This window comes from Balaenoptera acutorostrata, chromosome 6 (genome assembly GCF_949987535.1).
Source record: "Balaenoptera acutorostrata chromosome 6, mBalAcu1.1, whole genome shotgun sequence".
In the NCBI taxonomy this organism is placed as follows: domain Eukaryota; kingdom Metazoa; phylum Chordata; class Mammalia; order Artiodactyla; family Balaenopteridae; genus Balaenoptera; species Balaenoptera acutorostrata.
Window position 1 is genome coordinate 6,389,017 of NC_080069.1, and position 24,678 is coordinate 6,413,694.

Sequence of the window (24,678 nt, forward strand, 5' to 3'; positions counted from 1 at the left end):
CCTGGGGGTGATGGGGGAGGAGCACAGAGGAACAGAAGGGAACGTGGCCAATGCCCTCCCTGTCCACTTAGGCACCGGGGAGCTTGTTGGGCCCCCAGGCCTAATCCTCTGCCCTCAGAAACCCCTCCTGCCGCGCAGAGCCCAAGCCCTGCCCCTACACCCCCACCCAGGGCCCCACCTCTACACTCGGAGACCCCCTCTGAGACCCCCTCCATCACGCTGGGCCTAAACCCCACCCACACACCCTCACCCAGGGCCCTACCTCCAAACTCTGGAACTCCACACTCCAGAAATCCACACTCCAGAGACCCTCCTTCCCACGTGCTGCAGCTCCCCTTCCACGCAGGTCCTAAGCAGAGGGCCTGCCCCACGCATGAATGTCGCCCCCCCACCAACCTAGGTCCCATCGCACCTTAAACCCCCACCACTGCCTAAGTTCCACCCCCGCCTAAACTCCACCCCCCATAGCCAAGGCTTTTTTTTTTTTTTCTTTTTTCCTCTTTTAGATTGGGACTCTGTTTTACCCTGTTGATTCATTGCTGTTCATTCATTTATATTTTTATTTTTCCTAATCTTTTATTTTTCTAATTTTATTTTATTCTTTACACTTTGTTATTGTTCTCTCCTTCTGGCTTGTTCCCCCTCCCACACACATACCGTTTTTTTTTTCTTTTTTCTATTGTGGTTTTATTTTACCCTGTTCCAGTGGTTTCAATTATATTTTTATTTTTCCTAATATATTTTTTATCTTTCTAATTTTATTTTGTTTTTATTCTTTGATATTGTACTGCTCCTTTTTTTCTTTTTTCTTTTTTGCCATGCCACACAGCTTGCAGGATCTTGGTTCCCAGGCCAGAGGTCGGGCCTGAGCTCCTGTGGTGGGAGCTCCGAGTCCAAACAGCTGGGCTAACAGAGAACCTCAGACCACAGGGAATATTAATCAGAGTGAGATCTCCCAGAGGTCCTAATCTCAGCACCAAGACCTGGCTCTATCCAACTGCCTGCAAACTCCAGTGCTGGATGCCTCAGGCCAAACAACCAGTAAGACAGGAATACAGCCCCACCCATCAAAAAAAAAAAATGAAACGACAAACATATATGTTACAGACAAAGAAGGTAAAAACCTACAAGACCAAATAAATGTAGACGAAATAGGCAACCTACCTAAAAAAGAATTCAGAGTAATGATAGTAAAGATGATACAAAATCTCAGAAACAGGATGGAGAAAATACAAGAAATATTTAACAAGGATCTAGAAGAACTAAAGAGCAAACAAACAGTGATGAACAATACAGTAACTGAAATTAAAAATACTCTAGAAGTAATCAATAGCAGAAAAACTGAGGCAGAAGAACGGATGAGTGACCTGGAAGATAAAATGGTGGAAATAACTGCCAAGGAGCAGAATAAAGAAAAAAGAATGAAAATAATTGAGGAGAGTCTCAGAGACCTCTGGGACAACATTAAAGGCACCAACATTCGAATTACAGGGGTCACAGAAGAAGAAGAGAAAAAGAAAGGGTCTCAGAAAATATTTGAAGAGATTATAGTCAAAAACTTCCCTAACATGGGAAAGGAAATAGTCAAGTCCAGGAAGCGCAGAGACTCCCATACAGGATAAACCCAAAGAGAAACATGCCAAGACACGTATTAATCAAACTATCAAAAATTAAATACAAAGAAAAAATATTAAAAGCAGCAAGGGAAAAGCAACAAAAACATACAAGGGAATCCCCATAAGGCTAACAGCTGATCTTTCAGCAGAAACTCTGCAAGCGAGAAGGGAGTGGCAGGACATATTTAAAGTGATGAAAGGGAAAAACCTACAACCAAGATTACTCTATCCAGCAAGGATCTCATTCAGATACGACGGAGAAATTAAAACCTTTACAGACAAGCAAAATTTAAGAGAATTCAGCACCATCACACCAGCTTTACAACAAATGCTAAAGGAACTTCTTTAGGCAGGAAACACAAGAGAAGGAAAAGACCTACAAAAACAAACCCAAAACAATTAAGAAAATGGTAATAGGAACATACATATCAATAACCACCTTAAATGTAAATGGATTAAATGCTCCAAGCAAAAGACATAGACTGGCTGAATGGATACAAAAACAAGACACGTATATATGCTGTCTACAAGAGACCCACTTCAGACCTAGAGACACATACAGACTGAAAGTGAGGGGATGGAAAAAGATATTCCATGCAAATGGAAATCAAAAGAAAGCTGGAGAAGCAATTCTCATATCAGACAAAATAGACTTTAAAATAAAGACTATTACAAGACACAAAGAAGGACACTACATAATGATCAAGGGATCAATCCAAGAAAAAGATATAACAATTGTAAATATTTATGCCCCCAACATAGGAGCACCTCAATACATAAGGCAAAGGCTAACAGCCATAAAAGGGGAAATCGACAGTAACACAACCATAGTAGGGGACTTTAACACCCCACTTTCACCAATGGACAGATCATCCAAAATGAAAATAAATAAGGAAACACAAGCTTTAAATGACATATTAGACAAGATGGACTTAATTGATATTTATAGGACCTTCCATCCAAAAACAACAGAATACACTTTCTTCTCAAGTGCTCATAGAACATTCTCTAGGATAGACCATATCTTGGGTCACAAATCAAGCCTTGGGAAATTTAAGAAAATTGAAATCATATCAAGTATCTTTTCCGACCACAACACTATGAGACTAGATATCAATTACAGGAAAAAAAAAACTGTAAAAAATACAAACACACAGAGGCTAAACAATACGCTACAAAACAACCAAGAGATCACTGAAGAAGTCAAAGAGGAAATCAAAAAATACCTAGAAACAAATGACAATGAAAACACGATGACCCAAAACCTATGGGATGTGGCAAAAGCAGTTCTAAGAGGGAAGTTTATAGCAATTCAATCCTACCTCAAGAAACAAGAAATATCTCAAATAAACAACATAACCTTACACCTAAAGCAATCAGGAAAGAAATCATAAAGATCAGATCAGAAATAAATGAAAAAGAAAGGAAGGAAACAATAGCAAAGATCAATAAAACTAAAAGCTGGTTCTTTGAGAAGATAAACAAAATTCGTAAAGCATTAGCCAGACTCATCAAGAAAAAAAGGGAGAAGACTCATATCAACAGAATTAGAAATTAAAAAGAAGTAACAACTGACACTGCAGAAATACAAAGGATCATGAGAGATTACTACAAGCAACTATATGCCAATAAAATGGACAACCTGGAAGAAATGGACAAATTCTTAGAAAAGTACAACCTTCCATGACTGAACCAGGAAAAAATAAAAAATATAAACACACCAATCACAAGCACTGAAATTCAAACTGTGATTTAAAATCTTCCAACAAACAAAAGCCCAGGACTAGATGGCTTCACAGGTGAATTCTATGAAACATTTAGAGAAGAGCTAACACCTATCCTTCCCAAACTCTTCGAAAATACAGCAGAAGGAGGAACACTCCCAAACTCATTCTACGAGGCCACCATCACCCTGATACCAAAACCAGACAAAGATGTCACAAAAAAAGAAAACTACAGGCCAGTATCACTGATGAACATAGATGCAAAAATCCTCAACAAAATACTAGCAAACAGAATCCAACAGCACATTAACAGGATCATGGCTGATGATCAAGTGGGGTATATCCCAGGAATGCAAGGATTCTTCAATATATGCAAATCAATCAATGTGATACACCATATTAACAAACTGGAGGAGAAAAAATATACAATCATCTCAACAGATGCAGAAAAAGCTTTCGACAAAATTCAACACCCATTTATGATAAAAAAAAACCCTCCAGAGAGTAGGCATAGAGGGAAGCTACCTCAACACAGTAAGGCCATATATAACAAACATCATTCTCAATGGTGAAAAACCGAAACCATTTCCTCTAAGATCAGGAACAACACAAGGCTGCCCACTCTCACCACTATTATTCAACATAGTTTTGAAGTTTTAGTCACAGCAATCAGAGAAGAAAAAGAAATAAAAGGAATCCAAATAGGAAAAGAAGTAAAACTGTCACTGTTTGCAGATAACATGACACTACACACAGAGAATCCTAAAGATACTACCAGAAAACTACTAGAGCTAATCAATGAATTTGGTAGAGTAGCAAGCAGGATACAAAATTAATGTACAGAAATCTCTTGCATTCCTATACACTAATGATGAAAAATCTGAAAGAGAAATTAAGGAAACACCCCCATTTACCATTGCAACAAAAATAATCAAATACCTAGGAATAAACCTACCTAAGGAGACAAAAGACCTGTATGCAGAAAACTATAAGACACTGATGAAAGAAATTAAAGACGATACAAACAGATGGAGAGATATACCATGTTCTTGGATTGGAAGAATCAACACTGTGAAAATGACTCTACTACCCAAAGCAATCTACAGATTCTGTGCAATCCCTATCAAACTACCAATGGCATTTTTCACAGAACTAGAACAAAAAATTTCACAATTTCTATGGAAACACAAAAGACCCCGAATAGCCAAAGCAATCTGGAGAAAGAAACATGGAACTGGAGGAATCAGGCTCCCTGACTTCAGACTATACTACAAAGCTATGGTAATCAAGACAGTATGGTACTGGCACAAAAACAGAAATACAGATCAAAGGAACAGGATAGAAAGCCCAGAGATAAACCCATGCACATGTGGTCACCTTATCTTTGATAAAGGAGGCAAGAGTATACAATGGAGAAAAGACAGCCTCTTCAATAAGTGGTGATGGGAAAACTGGACAGCTACATGTAAAACAATGAAATTAGAACACTTCCTAACACCATACACAAAAATAAACTCAAAATGGATTAAAGACCTAAATGTAAGGCCACACACTATAAAACTCTTAGATGAAAACATAGGCAGAACACTCTATGACATAAATCACAGCAAGATCCTTTTTGACCCACCTCCTAGAGAAATGGAAATAAAAACAAAAATAAGCAAATGGGACCTAATGAAACTTAAAAGCTTTTGCATAGCAAAGGAAACCATAAACAAGATGAAAAGACAACCCTCAGAATGGGAGAAAATATTTGTAAACGAAGCAACTGACAAAGGACTAATCTTCAAAATATACAAGCAGCTCATGCAGCTCAATATCAAGAAAACAAACAACCCAATCCAAAAATGGGCAGAACACCTAAAGAGACATTTCTCCAAAGAAGATATACAGATTGCCAACAAACATATGAAAGGATGCTCAACATCACTTACCATTAGTGAAATGCAAATCAAAACTACAATGAGGTATCACCTCACAGCGGTCAGAATGGCCATCATCAATAAATCTACAAACAGTAAATGCTGGAAAGGGTGTGGAGAAAAGGGAACCCTCTTGCACTGTTGGTGGGAATGTAAATTGATACAGCCACTATGGAGAACAGTATGGAAGTTCCTTAAAAAACTAAAAATAGAACTACCACATGACCCAGCAATCCCACTACTGGGCATATATGCTGAGAAAACTGTAATTTACAAAGAGTCATGTACCACAGTGTTCACTGTAGCTCTATTTACAATAGCCAGGACATGGAAGCAACCTAAGTGTCCATCGACAGATGAATGGATAAAGAAGATGTGGCACATATATACAATGGAATATTACTCAGCCATAAAAAAAGAATGAAATAATGCCATTTGAAGCAACATGGATGGACCTAGAGACTGTCATACTAAGTGAAGTCAGACAGAGAAAGACAAATATGGTATCACTTATATATGGAATTTAAAAAAATAATACAAATGAGCTTATTTACAAAACAGAAATGGACTCACAAACTTCAAAAACAAAACTTATGGTTACCAAAGGGGAAAGGCTGGTGGGGGGAGGGATAAATTAGGATTTTAGGATTAACATATACACACTACTATATATAAAACAGATAATCAATAAGAACCTACTGTATAGCACAGGGAACTCTACTCAATATTCTGTAATAACCTATATGGGGAAAGAATCTGAAAAAGAATGGATATATGTATATGTATAACTGAATCACTTTGCTGTACACCTGAAACTAACACAACATTGTAAATCAACTATACTCCAATATAAAATAAAAAGTAAATTTAAAAAACACTGTACTAGTTTCAGATGTGCAACATAATGATTCAATACACGCATGCACGAAATAGTGTCAATGGTAAGATGACCACACATGCTACTAGCCTAGAGCAGCCCCCTTTACACCTGTAGTCCCAATGAACTAATTAAAAGCTCCCTATTGTTTGCAAAAGTGTCCTTATTTGGGCAACAAATTTTGCAGCCACCTAGCTAGATGAGATGAGAGAGAAGTTTCTATAAGATAGAGGAGGGATGCCCGTGAAGAAGAGGCTGAGCTACCTGCAGGCAGGGACAGGAGGGCTCTCAACAGATCCTGGGATTGATCCTGAGAATGAGGCAGAGTGCTTACTGGGCAGAGAGAGAAAGGGAAAGGGCGCTCTGTGCGTGACGGCCAAGGGGCAGGGATCAGCAGGGGCCCCGGACCACGGAGGACTCCGATATGTCTGGGCAGCAGCGGAGGGGTGAGGGTTGGAGGAGGCCATCAGGGGGTTCCTGACTCAGTCAGGGGGGTTCACGGTAGCTGAATCCTAAAGGCTTCTGTGTGTTGGGCTGGGTACTCTGAACACATCCTGCTGGTAATGACGACGTCACAGCAGATAGTTTAGGTTAGATGTGTGATTTAGAAAAACAAACATGTCTGTTAAAACTTGAATTTCTGAGTATTTACCGATTTGAACCAACTTTTTAAAAATTACATCAGTGGGGGGCTTCCCTGGTGGCGCAGTGGTTAAGAATCTGCCTGCTAATGCAGGGGACACGGCTTCGAGCCCTGGTCCGGGAAGATCCCACATGCCGCGGAGCAACTAAACCCGTGCGCCACAACTACTGAGCCTGTGCTCTAGAGCCCGCAAGCCACAACTACTGAAGCCCGTGCACCTAGAGCCCATGCTCCACAACAAGAGAAGCCACTGCAATGAGAAGCCCGCGCACCACAACGAAGAGTAACCCCCGCTCGCCACAACTAGAGAAAGCCCGCATGCAACAACAAAGACCCAACGCAGTCAAAAATAAAATAAGTAAATTTAAAAAAAAAAATTACATCAGTGTTAGAATTATTGGCACCGTTATCTTCACCATCACAATTTTAGAGCTTTTTATTGGATGGTTATTTAGTTCTAGGCATTAGGCAAGGCAGGTACATACACTGCCTCAATTAATCCTCACAACAGCCTTTTGAAGTTAGCCTTAGATCTGATTCCCATGCACGTGAAATTTTGAGTGGGGGAATCACCAAGAAATGTTCAACCTTTGAAAATAAATAAGCAGTAATTTCAGGTTAGCACATTTAATAACGTTTGCAGAAATATTTTGATTTTCTCACTGGTCCTTCCGAAGCCCTGCCAGGAGTCAGGGTTTTCTCAGACAGTTGCCACCTGTCTGTTGACACCAAGGTTATCCTGATAGCCTGCGAGTAGGCTCTATGGATTCCTGTGCTTCCTCAGGAACTACTTATTCTGTAATTTTAGATGAAGCCAGGAGTAAGAAACATTGTTTAATAACTCAGGATCCCACAGATAAAGAAGTGAAAGTTTATCCAAAGAATAAAGGAGCCAAATGGAGGTTCAACTGGACAGGGATGCCCAGCTCCTCTCTCAGTAACTGCCCGTAAACAATACAGAGCAAAGTCCCCAAGTTAAAGAATGTCTTGGTGCAGGGACTTTGCAGGCAAGGACTCTTGTAAGGAAGCTCTAGAATAATGGGGCTGGGCTAATGTCACCTGTGACTCCACCTGTCATTGTTAGTGACTTCAAAATTTTTTATTTTGTAAATTTAAAAAGATTTATAAACTCAACTGTTACGTATTTTCACTTAGACTGTTGCCTAACTGCTCATGTTCATGTCATACCCCAAGGTAGGGAGGCATAGCTAACATTTTTTCTCTCGACTGGAATGCATCTTTTGCTTTGTCTTTTTTCCTTAGAAGAAAATTATTTTAATCTAAGGATTATTTAATTACAGACATTCAGATGGCCAATAGACACATGAAAAGATGCTCAACATCACTAATTATTAGAGAAATGCAAATCAAAACTACAATGAGGTATCACCTCACACAATGGGCAGGATGGCCATTATTAAAAAGTCTACAAATAATAAATGCTGGAGAGGGTGTGGAAAAAAGGGGACCCTCCTGCACTGTTGGTGGGAATGTAAGCTGATACAGCCACTATGGAGAACAGTATGGAGGTTCCTCAGAACTAAAAACAGAATTACCATATGATCCAGCAATCCCACTCATGGTCATATATCTGGACAAAACTATAACTCAAAAAGATACATGCACCCTAGTGTTCACAGCAGCACTATTCACAATAGCCACGACATGGAAATGACCTAAATGTCCATCAACAGATGAATGGATAAAGAAGATGTGGTGCATATATACAATGGAATACTACTCAACCATAAAAAAAGAATGAAATAATGCCATTTGCAACAACATAGATGGACCGAGAAATTATTATACTAAGTGAAGTTAGAAAGAGAAAGACAAATACCATATGATATCACTTAATATGTGGAATCTAAAATATGACACAAATGAACTTATCTATGAAACAGAAACAGACTCAAAGACATAGAGAACAGACTTGTGGCTGCCAAGGGGAAGGGAGGGTGAGGGAGGGATGCAGTGGGAGTTTGGGGTTGGTAGATGCAAACTAGTAGATACAGGATGGATAAACAATGAGGTCCTACTGTATAGCACATGGAACTATATTCAACAGACAAACCATAACAGAAAAAAGAAAAATAAAAAGAATATTTGATTTTACCTTACATAATTCCTTATTTAATGCTCTTCCTTTCTTTATATAAATCTAAGTTGTACCTTATCATATTCCTTCTCCCAGAAGAACTTCTTTTAACATTCTTGCAGAGTCAGCTGTTTTTGTTTGTCTGAGAAAATATTTCTCCTATACTTTTGAGGTATAATTTTTGCTCGATATAGAATTCTACACATTACTCTATATAAAATACATAAACAACAAGGATCTACTCTATAGCACAGAGAACTATATTCAATATCTTGTAATAACTTATAATGGAAAAGAATCTGAAGCTGTACACCTGAAACTAACACAATATTGTAAATCAACTATAGTTAAATACAAAAAAATTTGTAACTATGTATGGTGCTGATGAATGTTAACTAAACTTATTGTGGTGAACATTTTGCAATATATACAAATATTGAACCATTATATGAAACTAATACAATGCTATACATAAATTATACCTCAATTTAAAAAAATAAAGGACAAAATATTTTTAATTAAAATAAAAAAAGTTACCAGTTTTAAGGAACTGAACCCTGTGTAAATCCAGAGATTTGTGGATGAGGAGGCAGACTCAGAGAGTAAATCCCTTGGTCTGAAAGTGGCCAGGTCTCTGACTTCAAAGCCCTTAACCACTTAAGGAAGCAGGTCACTTGAACATTAGAAAGTAGGAAAATAAAAACATAAAGTTTAAGATAAAAACATAAAGTTTAAATGAAGAGGAACAAGAGTCAGAAGTTCTTTACATTTTAGAATATCTAGTAGCTCCTCCACATGATATGTGAATTCTTATGATTATTTACTGGTCACGGTCTACAATTACACTGTTTTTAAGGGATGACACTTAATGATCATTTAATTCAAAGTCCCTGGAGTTACCTGTGGTCATGAGATGTCAACAGACTTGACAGGTCACAGCTGCCTGCAGATCACTCGTCTGTGGGTAAGCTACAGGTAGAGACGAGTCACTAGACCAGTATCACGTCCCAGCAAAGAGCGGTGTGATATTGTGATTTATGAGAGGGGCTGGGGGTCGAATCAATCACCAGCGGTCAGTGATTTAATCAATCGTGCCTATGTAGTGGGGCCTCCAAAAAACCCCAAGGGTGCTGGGAGAGCTGCTGAGTTGAGGGACACGTGGACGTGCTGGGAGAGGGTTCACTCTGAGAGGGATGGAAGCTCCTCGCCCTCCCCAGGCCTTGCCCTACACACCTCTTCCACTGGCTGCTCCTGAGTTATATCCTTTTATGCTAGATTACCAAATCTAGTTAAGTAAAATCCTCCTCTGAGTCCTGTGAGCCACTCCAGCAAATTAATTGAACTCGAGGAGGGGGTTGTGGGCACCTCCGATTTATGACTGGTTTGTCAAAAGCACAGGTGACAACCTGCACTTACAACTGGCATCTGAAGTGGAGGGGGCAATCTTGCAGGACTGAGCCCTTAACCTGTGGGATCTGATGTTCTCTCCAGCTAGGCAGTATCAGAATTAAGAGTGTAGGAACCCAGCTGGTGTTGCAGAATTGCTTGATGGGTGGAAAACCCACCCACATGGTGTCAAAGTGAAGTAGTATAACAGAGCATGTTAAAGTAAGGAGAGACACACAGGAGTGATACTTATCACTGCATTCATTGCGTTAATACAGTTCACATGCTTTTTTGAAGGACATGTTGTATGCCAAGTCTAGGGCCTTTTGGAAAATCTAAATTGGTTAGACAAGAAAATAAAGATCACAAACATTTGTAGTTATTCAAGAAAAGGAAGTAAACAAGATGAGAAATCCTTGTGTAGTGAGTGAATATTTTGAAATAGTCATCTCCTTCCTCCCTCCTCCTCCTGTCCCTTCCTTTCAATTAAATTAGGTCATTCTCTACTAATTGAATCAAGGAAGCGATGTGACAGCAAGAGAGAGAAAAAAGAGCCTCTTCCAGGATTCTGAGTTTCCAGAGACAAAGCTTTCAGGCATCACACCAGGGGTTCTAACTATGCAGCTTCTTCTCACCCCTTAGGGGATATTTGAAAGGCACTGTATACTAGTTGGGGGGTAGGTGTTTTTCACAACAACCGGGGACATTATTCCATCACCTGAAAATAGTGGGTGAGGCCAGGGATGCTAAAGAGTGGGGAAAATCCTGCAGGACAAGGAAGGGCTGACCCCAAGTTCCAAGAGCACCTCTGTTAGAACTCACTGACAGGCAAGGATATGGAGAAACTGGAACCCTGTGCATTCAGCCACTCTGTAAAACAATATAGCAGTTCTTCAAAAATTAAAGTTAGAATTACCACATGACCCAGCAATTCTACTTCTGGGTATAGACCCCTCCAAAAATTGAAAGCAGGGACCCAAATAGATACTTGTACAACAGTGTTCACAGCAGAATTATTCATGATAGCCAAAAGGCGGAAACAACCAAAATGTCCATCATCGCACAAATGTGGTCCATCCATACAACAGAATATTATTCAGCCTTAAAAAGGAAAGACAGTCTGACACAGGCTACAACACGGATGAACACTGAAGACATTATGCTGAGTGAAATAAGCCAGACACAAAAGGACACATATTGTACAGTTCCACTTGTATGACGTACTTAGAGTAGTCAAATTCATAGCAACAGGAAGCAGAATGGCGATTCCCAGGGGCTGGGGGTGGGGAATGGGGAGTTAGTGTTTAACGGGGACAGAGTTTCTGTTTGGGAAGATGAAAAAGTTCTGGAAATGGAGAGCAGTGATGGTCACACAACAATCAGAATGTACTTAATGCCACTTAAAATTGGTTAAAATGATGAATTTTATGTTATGTGTATTTTACCACAATTAAAACAAAACTCACTCAGTGGCAGAGGAGACATTGAAAGCAAGTCTTTTCTGCCCTTAGGCCCATAAAAAGATTCCTCAGGCTGGGAGAAGCAGCAAGGGAGGCCAGCTGGAGAAGCAGGCAGTGATGGGTTTCTGAGAAAGGCCCTGCTCGCTGTTCCTGGGGAATGGTCAAAACCTTCACAGATCTCAGACGGGGAAACTTGTACCGCGCTTCCTGGTACAGCCCTGAGAATGGCAAGAATTTGGAAGAGGGATAATATGGCTCTGTGCCGTGTCTTGGCCACCCCAGGTCTTAGCCTCACAAAATCCCCAGGCCCCAGTGAGTGCACGAGCAGAAGAACAATTGCTGAGTGCCCAGGAGTGGTGGGGAAGTGGCAGAAAGAGGCACAGGAGCTGAGGGCAGGCAGATGGAGCTGAAGGGACCTCACAGGATTGCATTTATGAGCAGGGACAGCCCAGGCTGATGGGCAACACAGTGTCCCCCGAGCACACAGACACTATGGAGGATCAGACGAGTCCCTCCAGTGCCTCGGCTCTGTGGAAGCCTCCCCGGAATCTGCGTGTGACACCAGAAACCGAGACACGTCTTGAAGTGACTGAACGAGGGTTGGAAACAGAACCGTAGTTGCACCACCAAGTTACATTTATTGCAGCTGAACCTCCAGCTCGACATGCAAAGCCATCCTCACTCCCCCCAGCTCTCTAAAGGTTGCGGAGCCACTGGGGGCCTTCAGCAGAACATCCTGTCTAATTTTTCACTTGTATGAGGACCTCCACCATTAGTGAGTTCAATCGCTATCACTGTGCTTTTCCTCTGTTCACAAAATGTTTCTGCACCGTGTTGGGTGGAGGTGCTTCAGCAGAGCACCCCCCTGCCTACGGAACGCTGCCCCCCCAGCCCTCGTCCGAGGCAGCACAGCCCGCCCGGAAGCAGTCTTCCACTGTAGGTGCCTATTTTCTATTTGGGCATGGAGCAAGGAAGTGAGCTGAATGAATATGATTAAGCTCCTGGCCTGCGATGCTCCCCACATGGTCTTGTTTTTGTTTTTCTTTAAAGGAATGATGCTAAACCCTAGTGGCTCCCCCAAACACCTGGATTTTAGTATCTGAAAATTTAAGATAATTAGCAAAACATAATTCCGACTTAATATAGCTTTCATCTGCTCGTATCAATTTAATATGATTATTCCCAGTGTTAATTTCAAGTTCTAAATAGTCTCCTGTAACAGGCGGCTCACATAGAATCCCATCTCTTCATTTTACTAATTCTACTGCAGATAAGTGTTCCCTTGGCTATTCAGGCAAATCCTTGTAATCCTGGGAATGTGGTCGTTAAGTAACTAACCTCTGGTTGGAAAAAAAAAATACCAGTCCTGGTCTTCATCACATTTCGATACTCTATGGAGCCCAGGTTTGGGCAGTTTCCAGTTTTCTTCTGTCTGGAGACTTCAGTTGCCTGTAAGGCTTCTGAATCCTGTTTTCCTGGCATGTCTGCTGTGGAGCGTCTCACAGTTCTAGCTCGCCCCCGAGCCCGGCGCACTCTCGGGCCTGCTCCCTCTCATCCTCCCTCTCACCCTGGGAATTAAAGGTACGTGCTCTGCAGTCTCAGTAACCTGGCTTTTAAGTGAGACCACAGTACAAAATAATAAATGAGATTTTAAACAACGTTTGAAGTGGGTGCAAGCCATGCTGTAGGTTTCGAGACGGATATTCTCGCAGAAGCCATTGTGGAAGATGACGAAAGGCAAATGAATCACAGATGAGGGCGAAACAAAAACAAATGAAGTAAGGAAAATGAACAGACACAGATTTTAGAAATGATTTTCTATTCCTAATTAGGCTTGATACCACCATGTTTGGTTACTGATATGTCTTCATTCACGTCTTTGGACCTTCTTAAAAAAAGAAACAAAGAAGTCACTTCAAGGGACCCCCCGTTTCAGTTCCAGTGTGTGGCTCAATACACTTACGGCCAGAGTCCGGCAGCCATCACACACCTATGGTAATGCCCGCCTTCTTGGTCATGGAGTGCTGCCTGGATCTCATTTCATTACTCAGGACAATACGACATTCGTGTTCACAGCAGTCTACGTTGCTCCAGGTCTGAACACGGGCATGGAGTAACCATAAAATAAAAGGAGGGGAGGGCTTCCCTGGTGGCGCAGTGATTGAGAGTCTGCCTGCCAATGCGGGGCGCACGGGTTTGGGCCCTGGTCTGGGAAGATCCCACATTCCACGGAGCAACTGGGCCCGTGAGCCACAACTACTGAGCCTGCGCGTCTGGAGCCTGTGCTCTGCAACAAGAGAGGCCGCGATAGTAAGAGGCCCGCGCACCGCGATGAAGAGTGGCCCCCGCTTGCCGCAACCAGAGAAAGCCCTCGCACAGAAACGAAGACCCAACACAGCCGAAAATAAATAAATAAATAAATAAACTCCAATCTCTAAAAAAATAAAAAATAAAAGGAGTGGATAAGGGGACAACAACACATAGCTCTGGGAACCCACTGATGGCCAATTTACTAGCCCAGGTAGGCACGATCACTGTAAGCTAGAATAGTACCCCAGATGACAAAGATAGGAGCAAGAGGATGAATAACTACCTAATGGCTGACTGCAGACACTGATTTCTTTTCATAATTTTAGGTTGAATATACCAGCTTGATGAAAGTTTTGAAAAACCGAGTATAATTCTTTATTAAAATAAAAAGCACAGTTAGTTATGCTTTTAAAAAAGACTAACTTTAGGGAACTAGGTATTTTCATGGCTCCACTGATGACTAGCTAATTGACAAAGGGAAAATGCATCTTGCGAGTTCAGAAAGCTGGGGCTGCAACTAGTCTACTTATTTTAACCAGTCTACTTTCCTATCTGGATGTATGTGTAGAATATGCAAATCAAATAAAATACTTATATTTTACTGTATACATCTGAGTTAAATTGTTGTCCAGATTTGGTTGTCAAAAGTTGCCTTTGCAAATTGCTAAAATCCACTTCCGGTAATAATGAGGTGATTATTAATTGGGCATGATGAAAACAGCACAGGATTGGGAGCTGTAACACCTGTGTGACAGCCCACTCTTCTATGCTTGCATACTCAACAAACAGTCCTTAGTGTCTTTGGACCTCAATTTCCTTGCTTAAATATGCCAATGGTTAGAATAAAGACTCTTAACCTGGGTTGGAAGGGTCCATGAATCCCCTGAAATTAAACTATTTCGTGTGTATTAGTGTAGAGGCCTTTCTCTGGGGAGAGGTGTGGTAGATTAGACACACAAGCAGCAACAACTCTCATCTAAAGGTATTATGTGATTCCCTGTCCCTGGGTATGGGATGGCCTTGCAACTTGCCCTGACCAACAGGATGAGGCAGAAGTGATGTTATGTGACTTCTCAGCCTTGACCTTGCTGCTTCTGCCCTCGTTCTCCTGGAAGGCTGCCCACCATGTAAACAAGCCCTGGCACCCCTGCTGGAGAGCTGCGGCCCAGCTGGCAGCCAGCAACAACCGTTGGGCATGTGGCTGAGGGTGTCCTGGACCATCCAGTCTCAGTTAAGCTAAGGACGACTGAAGCTTCCTGAGGGATCCTAGATGAAACCAGCCAGCTGGGCCCAGGAAAACAGAATTGTGAGCAAATTAATAGTAGCTGCTTTAAGCCACTAAGTTCTGGAGTGGTCAGTTACCACTGTATTATTTAACTATTCGAAGAGTGTATTTAGCTTTTATCGAATTCTCAAGGGTTATGACTTTCTGAATTTGAATTAGATTATTTCAAAGGTTATGATTCCTTGTCTCTGCTCTTTGTTAACTATGTCATAGGTATAATTTAACGTGGCAGTCTTGCATTCAAACTGCATTTTAAAGTAAATTCTAGAATTTTTGAACTGAAGAATCAGCAGGTCTCTGAGTCTATAGTTCAAAGACGTTTTCTACTTTCCTCTTAAAAAAAATGTGGAACAGTCCTCAGGCACATCTTACAATCTTCACATTTTTAATGATTAAAGCAATTTCATCTGAAAATTCTATTAATCTTTCGGTTTGTTATTTCCAGACCAATGTTTGAACTTATTTAGGACAGCGAGCATTGCTCCTAAGTGATCTTATTCTTCAATCCCTCTTAACCAAACTCTGTCCCACCCTCTCTAGTCTAAAGTGCGACACAGAGTCTGAGGGAGTGGTCTCCGTGTGTCTTTACTGCTGACATAACATGGATGAAGCGCCAGCCCAGCCGTGCATGGATTCTACACTCGCTTTTGTTTCAAACAGCCCGCTTCATCACTGGGAACGTTAGCCTCCTTCTGGATTTAGTCTTTCTGACTCTTTTCTCACATGTTCTTGGCAGTTTTTTTGTATCCATGCTTGTTTTTCCAGATCATCTTTCACACTTTACATACACCATTTAAAAATATATCTGACCTCAACAAACAGCTTCCTGCACAAAGATAGTAAATCTTTTTGGCTACCTCCTTCCCTTTTCTTCTCCTCCCCCCCCAACCCGCCCTTGCTTTGGACCATTTACAATTGTAGCATCAGAAGTTCATTTTGAGGACTCTCCCCTGCTTCTTTTTGGAATCTCAGACCAGGGGGTCAAAGTCAAGCTTTTATAATTTCCTGAGATATTTTAAAACTCAAACTAACCGACTGTATGTCTGGCAGTGACCACATCCCTCTGGAATTTTCTGATGGCCAGGTGGCCCTCTTCCAGGACTCCTGTCACTCCTGATTTTCCGTGCAGAGCCTCTGAGTTGGCCAGAATTAGAAGCAGGGTGTTAATCCTCTTCATCACTTCCTCTCCCTTCTGAAAGATGAAATTATCATGTGGGTTAGCGATTCTCAACCTGGCTGCACGCTGGAATCACTAGGGGGCGGGGGCACTTAAAAACAAACAAACAAATGTCTGGGGCCCTACCCTGAGAGATTCTGCTTTAATTAGAATGGGTGGAGCCTGCCTATCCATTTTTTTAAAAAGAAGTCTGGGATTATTCTAACGTGCAGCCGGGGTTGAGAGCACTAACTGAGGTAAATCATGAATTTATCAGAGGCTCTGAGTTTAGAAAATGAGACATCTGGCAGATGCCGGGAGAGCTGAAGCCCCCATCACTAAGAGTCCAAATGCTTCTCTTCTCTAATCCATTAAGTTTTAACACAGGCAATCCAGTTCTAGCATGTCTACACAGGACAATGACAACCAGACCATGATATTACTTTCTGATTGTTGATATTAATCTCAACACAGCTCTAACATCTTTAAACAAGATGAAGCTAGACAGCAAAAAGTCCTTTGAAAAGTTCAGAAAATAGTTGGGGACAGTAGTTTTTCTGAAATTCCAAATAAAGATGAGCTACACTGCTGTGGATGGTTTTCCTTATTAGTTAAGAGAGTAGTTTGACAAAGGAAATGTACTGCAAATGAAAAAATAAAGCAAAATATTTTTCTCCTTCTTTGATCAATTTTCAGGATGCTAATTCTGTGTTAGTCAAAAGGCAACTGACGTGTCAAAGACATTATATTTTTGAAAAATTCTCTCTCACCATACATCGCATACATTACATACTTAGGCTTTAGAATTTTTTTAAAAATTCTAATTGTTAATTATTATCACCAAGTATGCAAATGCAACTTTTCATGAGGCTATCACTCTTTCACAATGGAAACGGCCTTGTTTCTAGTTAGCGGCAGAGCTGATTTTGGTGTCACTCGCAGAAGTAGGCTAAGTGTCAGCCAAGCTGGGATGCTGAGGCGTGAAGAGCAAGTCAATCCTGACGGGGCATCTTTTCAAAGGACCTGCTGAGGGCTCGGCTGCATCTTGGCGACCACAGCACACGCTGGGACTGCACAAGCGTGATTACGCCAGGCGGGTGGTGTTAGACACTAGAGGCATGCAGGGGAATTCAGCCTCCTATGAACTAGAGATGACCAGAGGAGAGCAGTTTTCCTGAATGCTTACTCCAGGAATAGAAGCTGTAGAGTCTAGCTCTAACCTGTTCCAAGTTAGCTGTGTAGAAACTGCTATCTGCGGACAGTAGAAGTGCAGAGGTATGCTCTGTAGAATCTAAAAACAGAAAGACAACAGAAAGGATGAGCAATATTGTCATGCTGAAATACTGCAACTGCTTTCAATCAAGCAGGCCCTTTTGGAATCACATGCATTTTGTCAATAATTCAGTTTTGCAAACATTTTGCAATATGGTATCATCTGACAAACTCTCAATAATGTATTTTTCCACTTTCTAAAGAAAGCACATGTAGAAAATGGTGTCAAATAACATGAAAGGGTGTGTTTTGAAACTGTGGACACTAAGAAAACTAGTGTTGCTTCTCTTTCCAACTCTAACTCATGCCACATTGAGCTAGGATTACAGGAGTTGAAAATAATGCATGACAAGATGGTGGAATGAAAAAGAAATCTTGACAAAACAAGACAGAGCTAACAGCAGAGTGAAGGCAACTGCTACAGGGTTTCCTAAAATTGGTGCATGTAACTCAGACCAAGAGTTATTTTAACATCTCTTTCATTTTACTTAGACATACCCAAATACACACAAATATTTCACCATCTACTGCCAAATATCAACAATGAAAACGATGTATACTTTTGTTCTGTATCAGGGCAAGAACTGCAGATACATGCATAAGTGTTTACAGAAGTTTTTAAAAATCTTAAGTTATATTTCTCCTCCTACCGAAATTGTGCAGTCTTTCTAAACAACTCTTGACTTTCCTGGAGAAAAGAGAAGACTCCCACTGTTTCAAATTAAGGTCCACATATTAGCAGAGGAATTATTGGTTATGACCAATGGAAGACAGATTGGCTGTTCCTTCAATTAGAAGTACGTACATTCACTTTATAAATAGTTTGCCATTGGAAAGCAAGCACTTCAGATCTCAGGTGTGCATCCGTGATTACTTTTTCCACCTCTTTCCTTAGTAGGACAGGAAAAAACATACTTAGAACCCTAATGTTTTGATTTTGCAAGCAATACAACCAACCTCCTGATTTCATGGTAAACCAGGAGGCCTTCCTACTTTGGCACAGTTCACCCAGGACTGCACAAATGACTGGGATCAAAAGAAGACATTCTGCTTCTTCACTTGAACTGAGTCAGTGCGAATTAATTTAAAATGTCAAACTTGATTTCAATAAAAGAGACTTGAAAAACAATACTGTTTGGTTAAGAAAGAGGTTAATGAGGAAAATGTAATCCCCACTCAAATGCCATTGGAATGCAAAGCCACATTTATTTGCATGTGTGGTAGCTGTAAAAGGTCCAAGGAATTTTGTTTTCAGTGTTTTGAATTGTTTATAATGTATTCTCTTTTTATTCCATCTACTAACAATTCCCAGAAATGATGGAAATCAAAAGATGGAAAAACATAATGGCACTTGGGTTCTAAGAAAATTACCAGTTGCAACATCTGCTCTAGCCACAGTTCATGAAGCAGGTGATTATGGAGACAATAAAGAAAAATGTTATTAAGTCAGTAAAAATCCCTTGAACCTTGCCAATTCTGTGATAGCGCCTTGAAGTCTGACACTCCAGAACAGTCCATGAAAAATTGTGCAACAAAATTTTCACTACTAACGATGGTCGTTCGCAAGCACAGAGTTCAGATATTCCAGGCTGCAGGACATAAAACACACTACAATTTCTTTGACCTCATTACGTTTTATTAAAGCATTTACCAAAGTGTCAAATAAAACAAATCTATTATTTAAAAATCAACCCTGGAAAGGCTTTTCAACAGACCAGTTTTTCGTGGCACTTTTAGGTATTTTCCCGCACATTTCAGGGCCAGGAACTGCTTCATTAAGAGCACTGGGTTTCAAAACAACGCCATCTCCCCAGGCTCGGCAGCCAGAGCAGAGCCCTGTGCTGGGAGCACCGGCCATCAGTTACCGAGGAGCCAGGCCCTCGGAGTCTTGGCAGAAAGTCTGCCCTGTTAAGGTTCAGGCCACAGTTCACCTACTATAGAGCCGCTGCTCTATCGGTTAGGATTACCGTTGCTTGAAGTTTTATTTAATGCCTTGATCCATCACTTGAATGGCCTCCTTAGGCTTTCAAATATGAAAGAATGAAAATGAAACAAGAATTAACGTTTTTCTGGCCTCTCCTAATATTTCTATTTCTGGCAAATTCTTTCAGATATGGAGAGTGATACAGTTCTACAGTAATGAAATCCCTTCAGAAACCTCTCCTATTTCCCTCCCCCGAAGTTTTCAGGGGACAGGACAGCCTGTGGAGTAACTCCCTGCACCCCTTCCTGACCTAGCCCATTGGTGCGTTTGGAAGAACCACCGGCCCTTTTGGACTAAACCCTGGCTGGGGTGAGAGGTGCAACGTATTAGTCCTCTAAAGTCCCAACCACTTCACGGAAATCAATAAACTAATACAGAATTAGTATTTTCCTAAAGTTTTAGCACCAGGTCCCTGCTGGGTTCCTGCAGCCAGGCTCCACGCCGTCATCACTGAGGGGCCCAGGCCGCAGCACTGCCTCTATCTACATCGTTGCTGGCGTGTAGCAAGAGGGACTAAAGACCAAGTGCAGACCAAGGGCAGTCATTTCCACTCCCACGTCATTGGCCAGAGCAAGTTCACATGGTCACACCCAAGTGCAGCAGACGTCTCCTCCTGCAGGGAGGGGTACCGTGCCGAGAGCAGTGAGACCGTTCCCAGAGCAAGCCAGTCCTTCTGGACGACAATCAGTAAGGGACACATATTCAGTCTTGTCTCTGCTCAGGAAGAACCGCTGAGCCAGAGAATCAGCTCCGCAATAAGAGCTGCAGTTCAGGGCATTAAGGTGGGGCCAGGCAGCAAGGCAGACGGAGGAAGCGGCCCGGGAGTCCGCCACTGTGGCCAGGATCGGCAGCGCCCGTCCAGCACTGCGTTCACACTGAGCCAGGCTGACTTGCTCAAGTCACTTGCTGTTCAGTCTCGCGCTGGAAACCGAAAACTCACTCTTCCCTTACCTAGGGTAAAGGCTCACTGGGGAGTGAATGTCCAGAAATTAAGGCGCAGGACAGGACAACATTCAATCAAGTAACAAAATGGGCAGAGCAGACGGTCACGGAGCCCTAGCGAAAACATGTGCCTACACTCTCCAAAAAAGTGCTGGTTTTCCTGCTTTGTTGCAAAATCCAGAGAGGGAAGCTGGTAGAAGGGAGGCTTTGTGGTGAGAGAGGCAGAACAAGCTGCGGGTTTCAGGACAGCAGGCAAGCTCTCCTGGCCCTGGCTCATCACCCGCAAAGGTCCCCCCGCCCAGGACGGCCACCTCACCAGCTGCAGGGTCTACGCCATACTCTGTGCCCACACCGTCCTCTCCCTGCGTCAGTCAGGGTTCAGTACAGGAAACGGAAAACACTCCAGATCTTCCAAGCTCAGAGGGACGTAACACAAGCTATCACATGGAAGGGCCGGAGGAGCAGCCGTGAGAGCCCCCATACCCTCTAAGCTGGGGATCAGGCAGGGGGCCAGGGGGTGGGGCCACTGCCCACACTCATGCCTTCCAGAGCCCTCTTGGGCACCTACACAGCTGAGGAAAGAGAGCATCCTCCTCTTTTCTGCCTTTCAAATCCTAGGTGACTGCATTTCATTATCAGAACCTGCCCTGCATCCTGCCTCTGGCTGCAGAAGCGACTGGGAATTCTAGTTTGTGTGCCCCAGGGCCCGCGGCACAAGGAGTTCCATCGGCAAGAGCGTGGCTCTCCTCCAGGGACAGGCAACCACAGTGCTCAGTGGCTGCCAAGAGTAAGGGGCCCCGGACCCCTCCTCTCCTGAGTCCCCTCAGGGTGGAGAGCCCCAAAACTAACCAGTCAGAGCCGCTGTTACTGAGTCACCCTCCTCCAGACCTGATCCCCTGGCAGCCCTGAGTGTCAGGGGACTGGCTGGGGGGCAGGGGCGGGCAGCGTTCATGGAATTAAGGTGGCATTAAGGCCAAGATCTCAGGAGGGCTCTCCTCTTGCCCTGCCAGTCACCTTCTCCCCCAACACCCTTCTCAAAACAGACCACTGGTTCTCACGGTCTGGTCCTGGGCCAGCATCGGCATCACTTGGGAACGTGTTAGAAACGCACCCCAACCTGGGTGCATCAAAGCTGGGGGGTGGTAGAGCCAAGCAATCTGTAGCTTAACAAGCCCTCCGGCTGATTCTGCTGCACCCCAAAGTTTGAGAACCCCTGCAGTTGGGAATTAGACATTTCTGGAACAAGAGAAAGTGGAACCAATGCCCACCTGATGACGAGGGGTGAACATGGCATACATCTCAGCAGGGGTCTGGTCAGGCTAAGATGGAGCCTGGGCTAGGTCCATTGCCCCAAAGTCCAAATCTACGTCTCCTTTCCCTCTGGCTGACCACGTGGGACAGGGTCAAAGCCATGACCAGCATGTTTTCAGGGGAAGAGAGAGAAGGAAGGCCATACCCAGTCTGGATCTGGCTCCGGTAACCAATCCCAGTACCTGGAGTGGAAAAAAGACAGGCCTGGTTGACATTCCTGAGGACAGGCTCCTATACCAGGAAGAAGGAGAAAAAGCCAAAGGGAGCCATCAACTCTTTAAACAAAAGACCTACCCCTCTAGTAAACATGGTTTAATCAAAGTCTTGTAGTATCTGTTCCCCTTAGACACCGGGGCGGAGAGGAAGATGAGAGACAGAAGCATTCCTCATGCCCCGTGTCAATCCCTGAGCTCCTAAATTGGCTTAAGACTATTCTACCTGCCCCTGCTAAGATAAGCTAAGACAAAGACTCCCCGTTCCAAAACTTCTGACTCCAGCTGCCCCTCCCTCCCCCCACACCCAGGTTGAATAAGCAGAATTCTGCTTCGGACTTTGCTGCAGAGGTCCTGTTCCCATCTTCCTGTTGCCACCTTCCTCTCTGAGGCCTAGGGCTCCATCTCATTCTTCCACGCCAATCTTCTTCCTGGGGTCTGAGGCCTGATGTGATGTCTTATCAAGTATTACTTTTGTAACCAGGAAAGAACCCACTGTGCTGAGATTTTAAAAACTGAATACCCACCTCCCGATCTCATTTCCCTGAGGGTCATGCTCAGTGTCAGATCTACAAGGGGGCATATACCCTCTAGTTCACCGCAGAGCACCAGGAGGCGGCAGGAGCCCAACCCCGCAGCCCAAACCTCAAGAGCGTAACAGGCATGGGGACCTTGTTGGATTTTTCTACAACCATAGCTTTCAAACTTCTTTTTACTGTAATCCATGATAAGAAATACATTTTGCATTGTGACTCAGTACACACGTATGTATACACGAGAAAAAAGACTTATGAAAGAATATCCTTAATATCCTTCTAATATTTTCTATTCTACTTTAAAAATGCTAGTCAAACCTCACATGACTGAGTTACTAATGGCTGGCAACCCGTGGTGTGAAAAACACTGAAGTCCACACTGGAATAAACGCACCACCGGCGCCCCGGAGAAGGCAGCATTCATAGCACACTCTCATCGTGGCCAGCACTGCTGAGAGCTCTGTGTGTTTGTATGTGTGTTGCTGTCATTTCAATTAAAATCGTAAAATTGCTACAGGCCATAATTCCAACTCTATGCTCCTAGTGTCCCAATAAATACAAAAAAATTACTTTTACTGGATTCACCTTAACTTCAAATTTGGTGATTTGAAACAGCAGCACGTGTGGATGGCTAAATTCTCATTACCAGATAAGCAGTTATTTTCTAAGTTTCAACAAACATTTTTGTTCAATGTAGTTTGGTTTAAATCAAGTAAATGGATATAATTGCATAATCGAGTTTCTCTCTTCTCCCTGTTAAATAAAAGCAGTTCAAAGACTGGAAACATTTCAAGGATAAAAAATGGGGTTTGAAAGCTGAAACGTGTGCCTTTCCTAATAGATTCAGACCCTCAGCTGTCCTATGAGGGCAGCTGGAAGCCCTCCTTTCACAGCTCGGCCGGTTCTGCCTCTTTGGGACCTGCACCGACTCTGTCCCTCATCTCAGGTAGGCCCAGCACACGACACCGGGGCCTCTCCTGTCCCCGCAGGACGGGCCCGCGCGTCATCTGCAGCGCAGACAGGCAGACACAGGATGCTGGCAGATTGGAACCGGCTTGCCGCGCTCCGCGCCCTCCTTCCCCAAATCAAAACCCACCGAAAACACCGCAAAGAGCCAGGAAACCTCATGGCGTTAATTACTTCCATTCCCCAAGCTGCATGTGGCACACAGGACACCTCGTATCCCTCCAGGGGTGCGCAGGGGAGGGCGGAGGGTGCAGGGAGGGAGCGCCAGCCCGGCCCACCCTTCCTCCCAGCTCTGCGCCCTGGGCTCAGGCCTGGCTTGAGGGTTGGCGCCACCTGGCTTTTTCAAGCAGAACGAGAGGCAGGAGGTCGAGGAGGTGGGCGAGGGGCTGCGGGCACTGCGGAGGGAAGGCGCCCCGGAGCGCCCCCCCTTCAAAGCCCTGGGGCGGCCAGGCAGCTGGCAACCGCGCACTGCGGAAGGACAGGCAATTACCCTCCCGGGAACCGAAAACCCAGGAATTTCCCCCGCTACTGAGGTTAGAAGAGCGGATTCCACATTTAGGGCAGGCCCGAAGCGCAGAAGTAACTGTGGCAACTCAAAGCGTTATAAGTCAGCACTGGTCAGTTTACGCCTTGATGGGCTCTGGCTGGTTTTACCTATCAGCTATTCCGCGCAAACTTCCCACACCGACCTGCAGGAAAAGAAAGGAGACGGGAGAAGGGGCTCTGATCTCCACGCAGCTGCAGCACCGGAAAGGGGGCAGCTTGTTAAAGGAACCTCCTGTGCCTGGGTTTGTTCACATGCAAAATGGGGAAAACCACACGTTCAGTAACTGCTGCAAGTGACCTATGTGAAAATAAAACAAAGCCCACCAGGAAGTGCTTTCGACGTTACCACTTGAGTAGAAAAGTACAATCACAGCTGTAATAAAAATGGTAACGGACTCTAACACCCATTCAGGGCTCTATAAATCTGCACTG

General features: G+C 43.3%; 1 protein-coding gene across 15 annotated transcripts in view; it reads right to left on the reverse strand.

Annotated features, from left to right (window-relative positions):
* The window catches only part of LOC130708332 (uncharacterized), an 86,552-nt gene that overhangs the window by 40,031 nt on the left and 21,843 nt on the right, over positions 1–24,678 (reverse strand). For 9 of the 15 annotated variants that reach the window (XR_009008551.1, XR_009008550.1, XM_057547804.1 and 6 more), the window contains 2 exons: positions 17,664–17,768; positions 16,354–16,513 (listed from right to left, as the gene is read on the reverse strand). Coding sequence is in view for 11 of the 15 variants with exons in the window: in XM_057547804.1 (XP_057403787.1) it covers positions 16,354–16,513; positions 17,664–17,768 (265 nt within the window). In the remaining 4 variants the exon portion in view is untranslated. Of the gene's footprint in view, positions 1–15,685; positions 16,514–17,663; positions 17,769–22,131; positions 22,169–24,678 lie in introns of those variants that run through there. The other 6 variants (XM_057547812.1, XM_057547811.1, XM_057547810.1 and 3 more) reach the window with 3 other exon arrangements.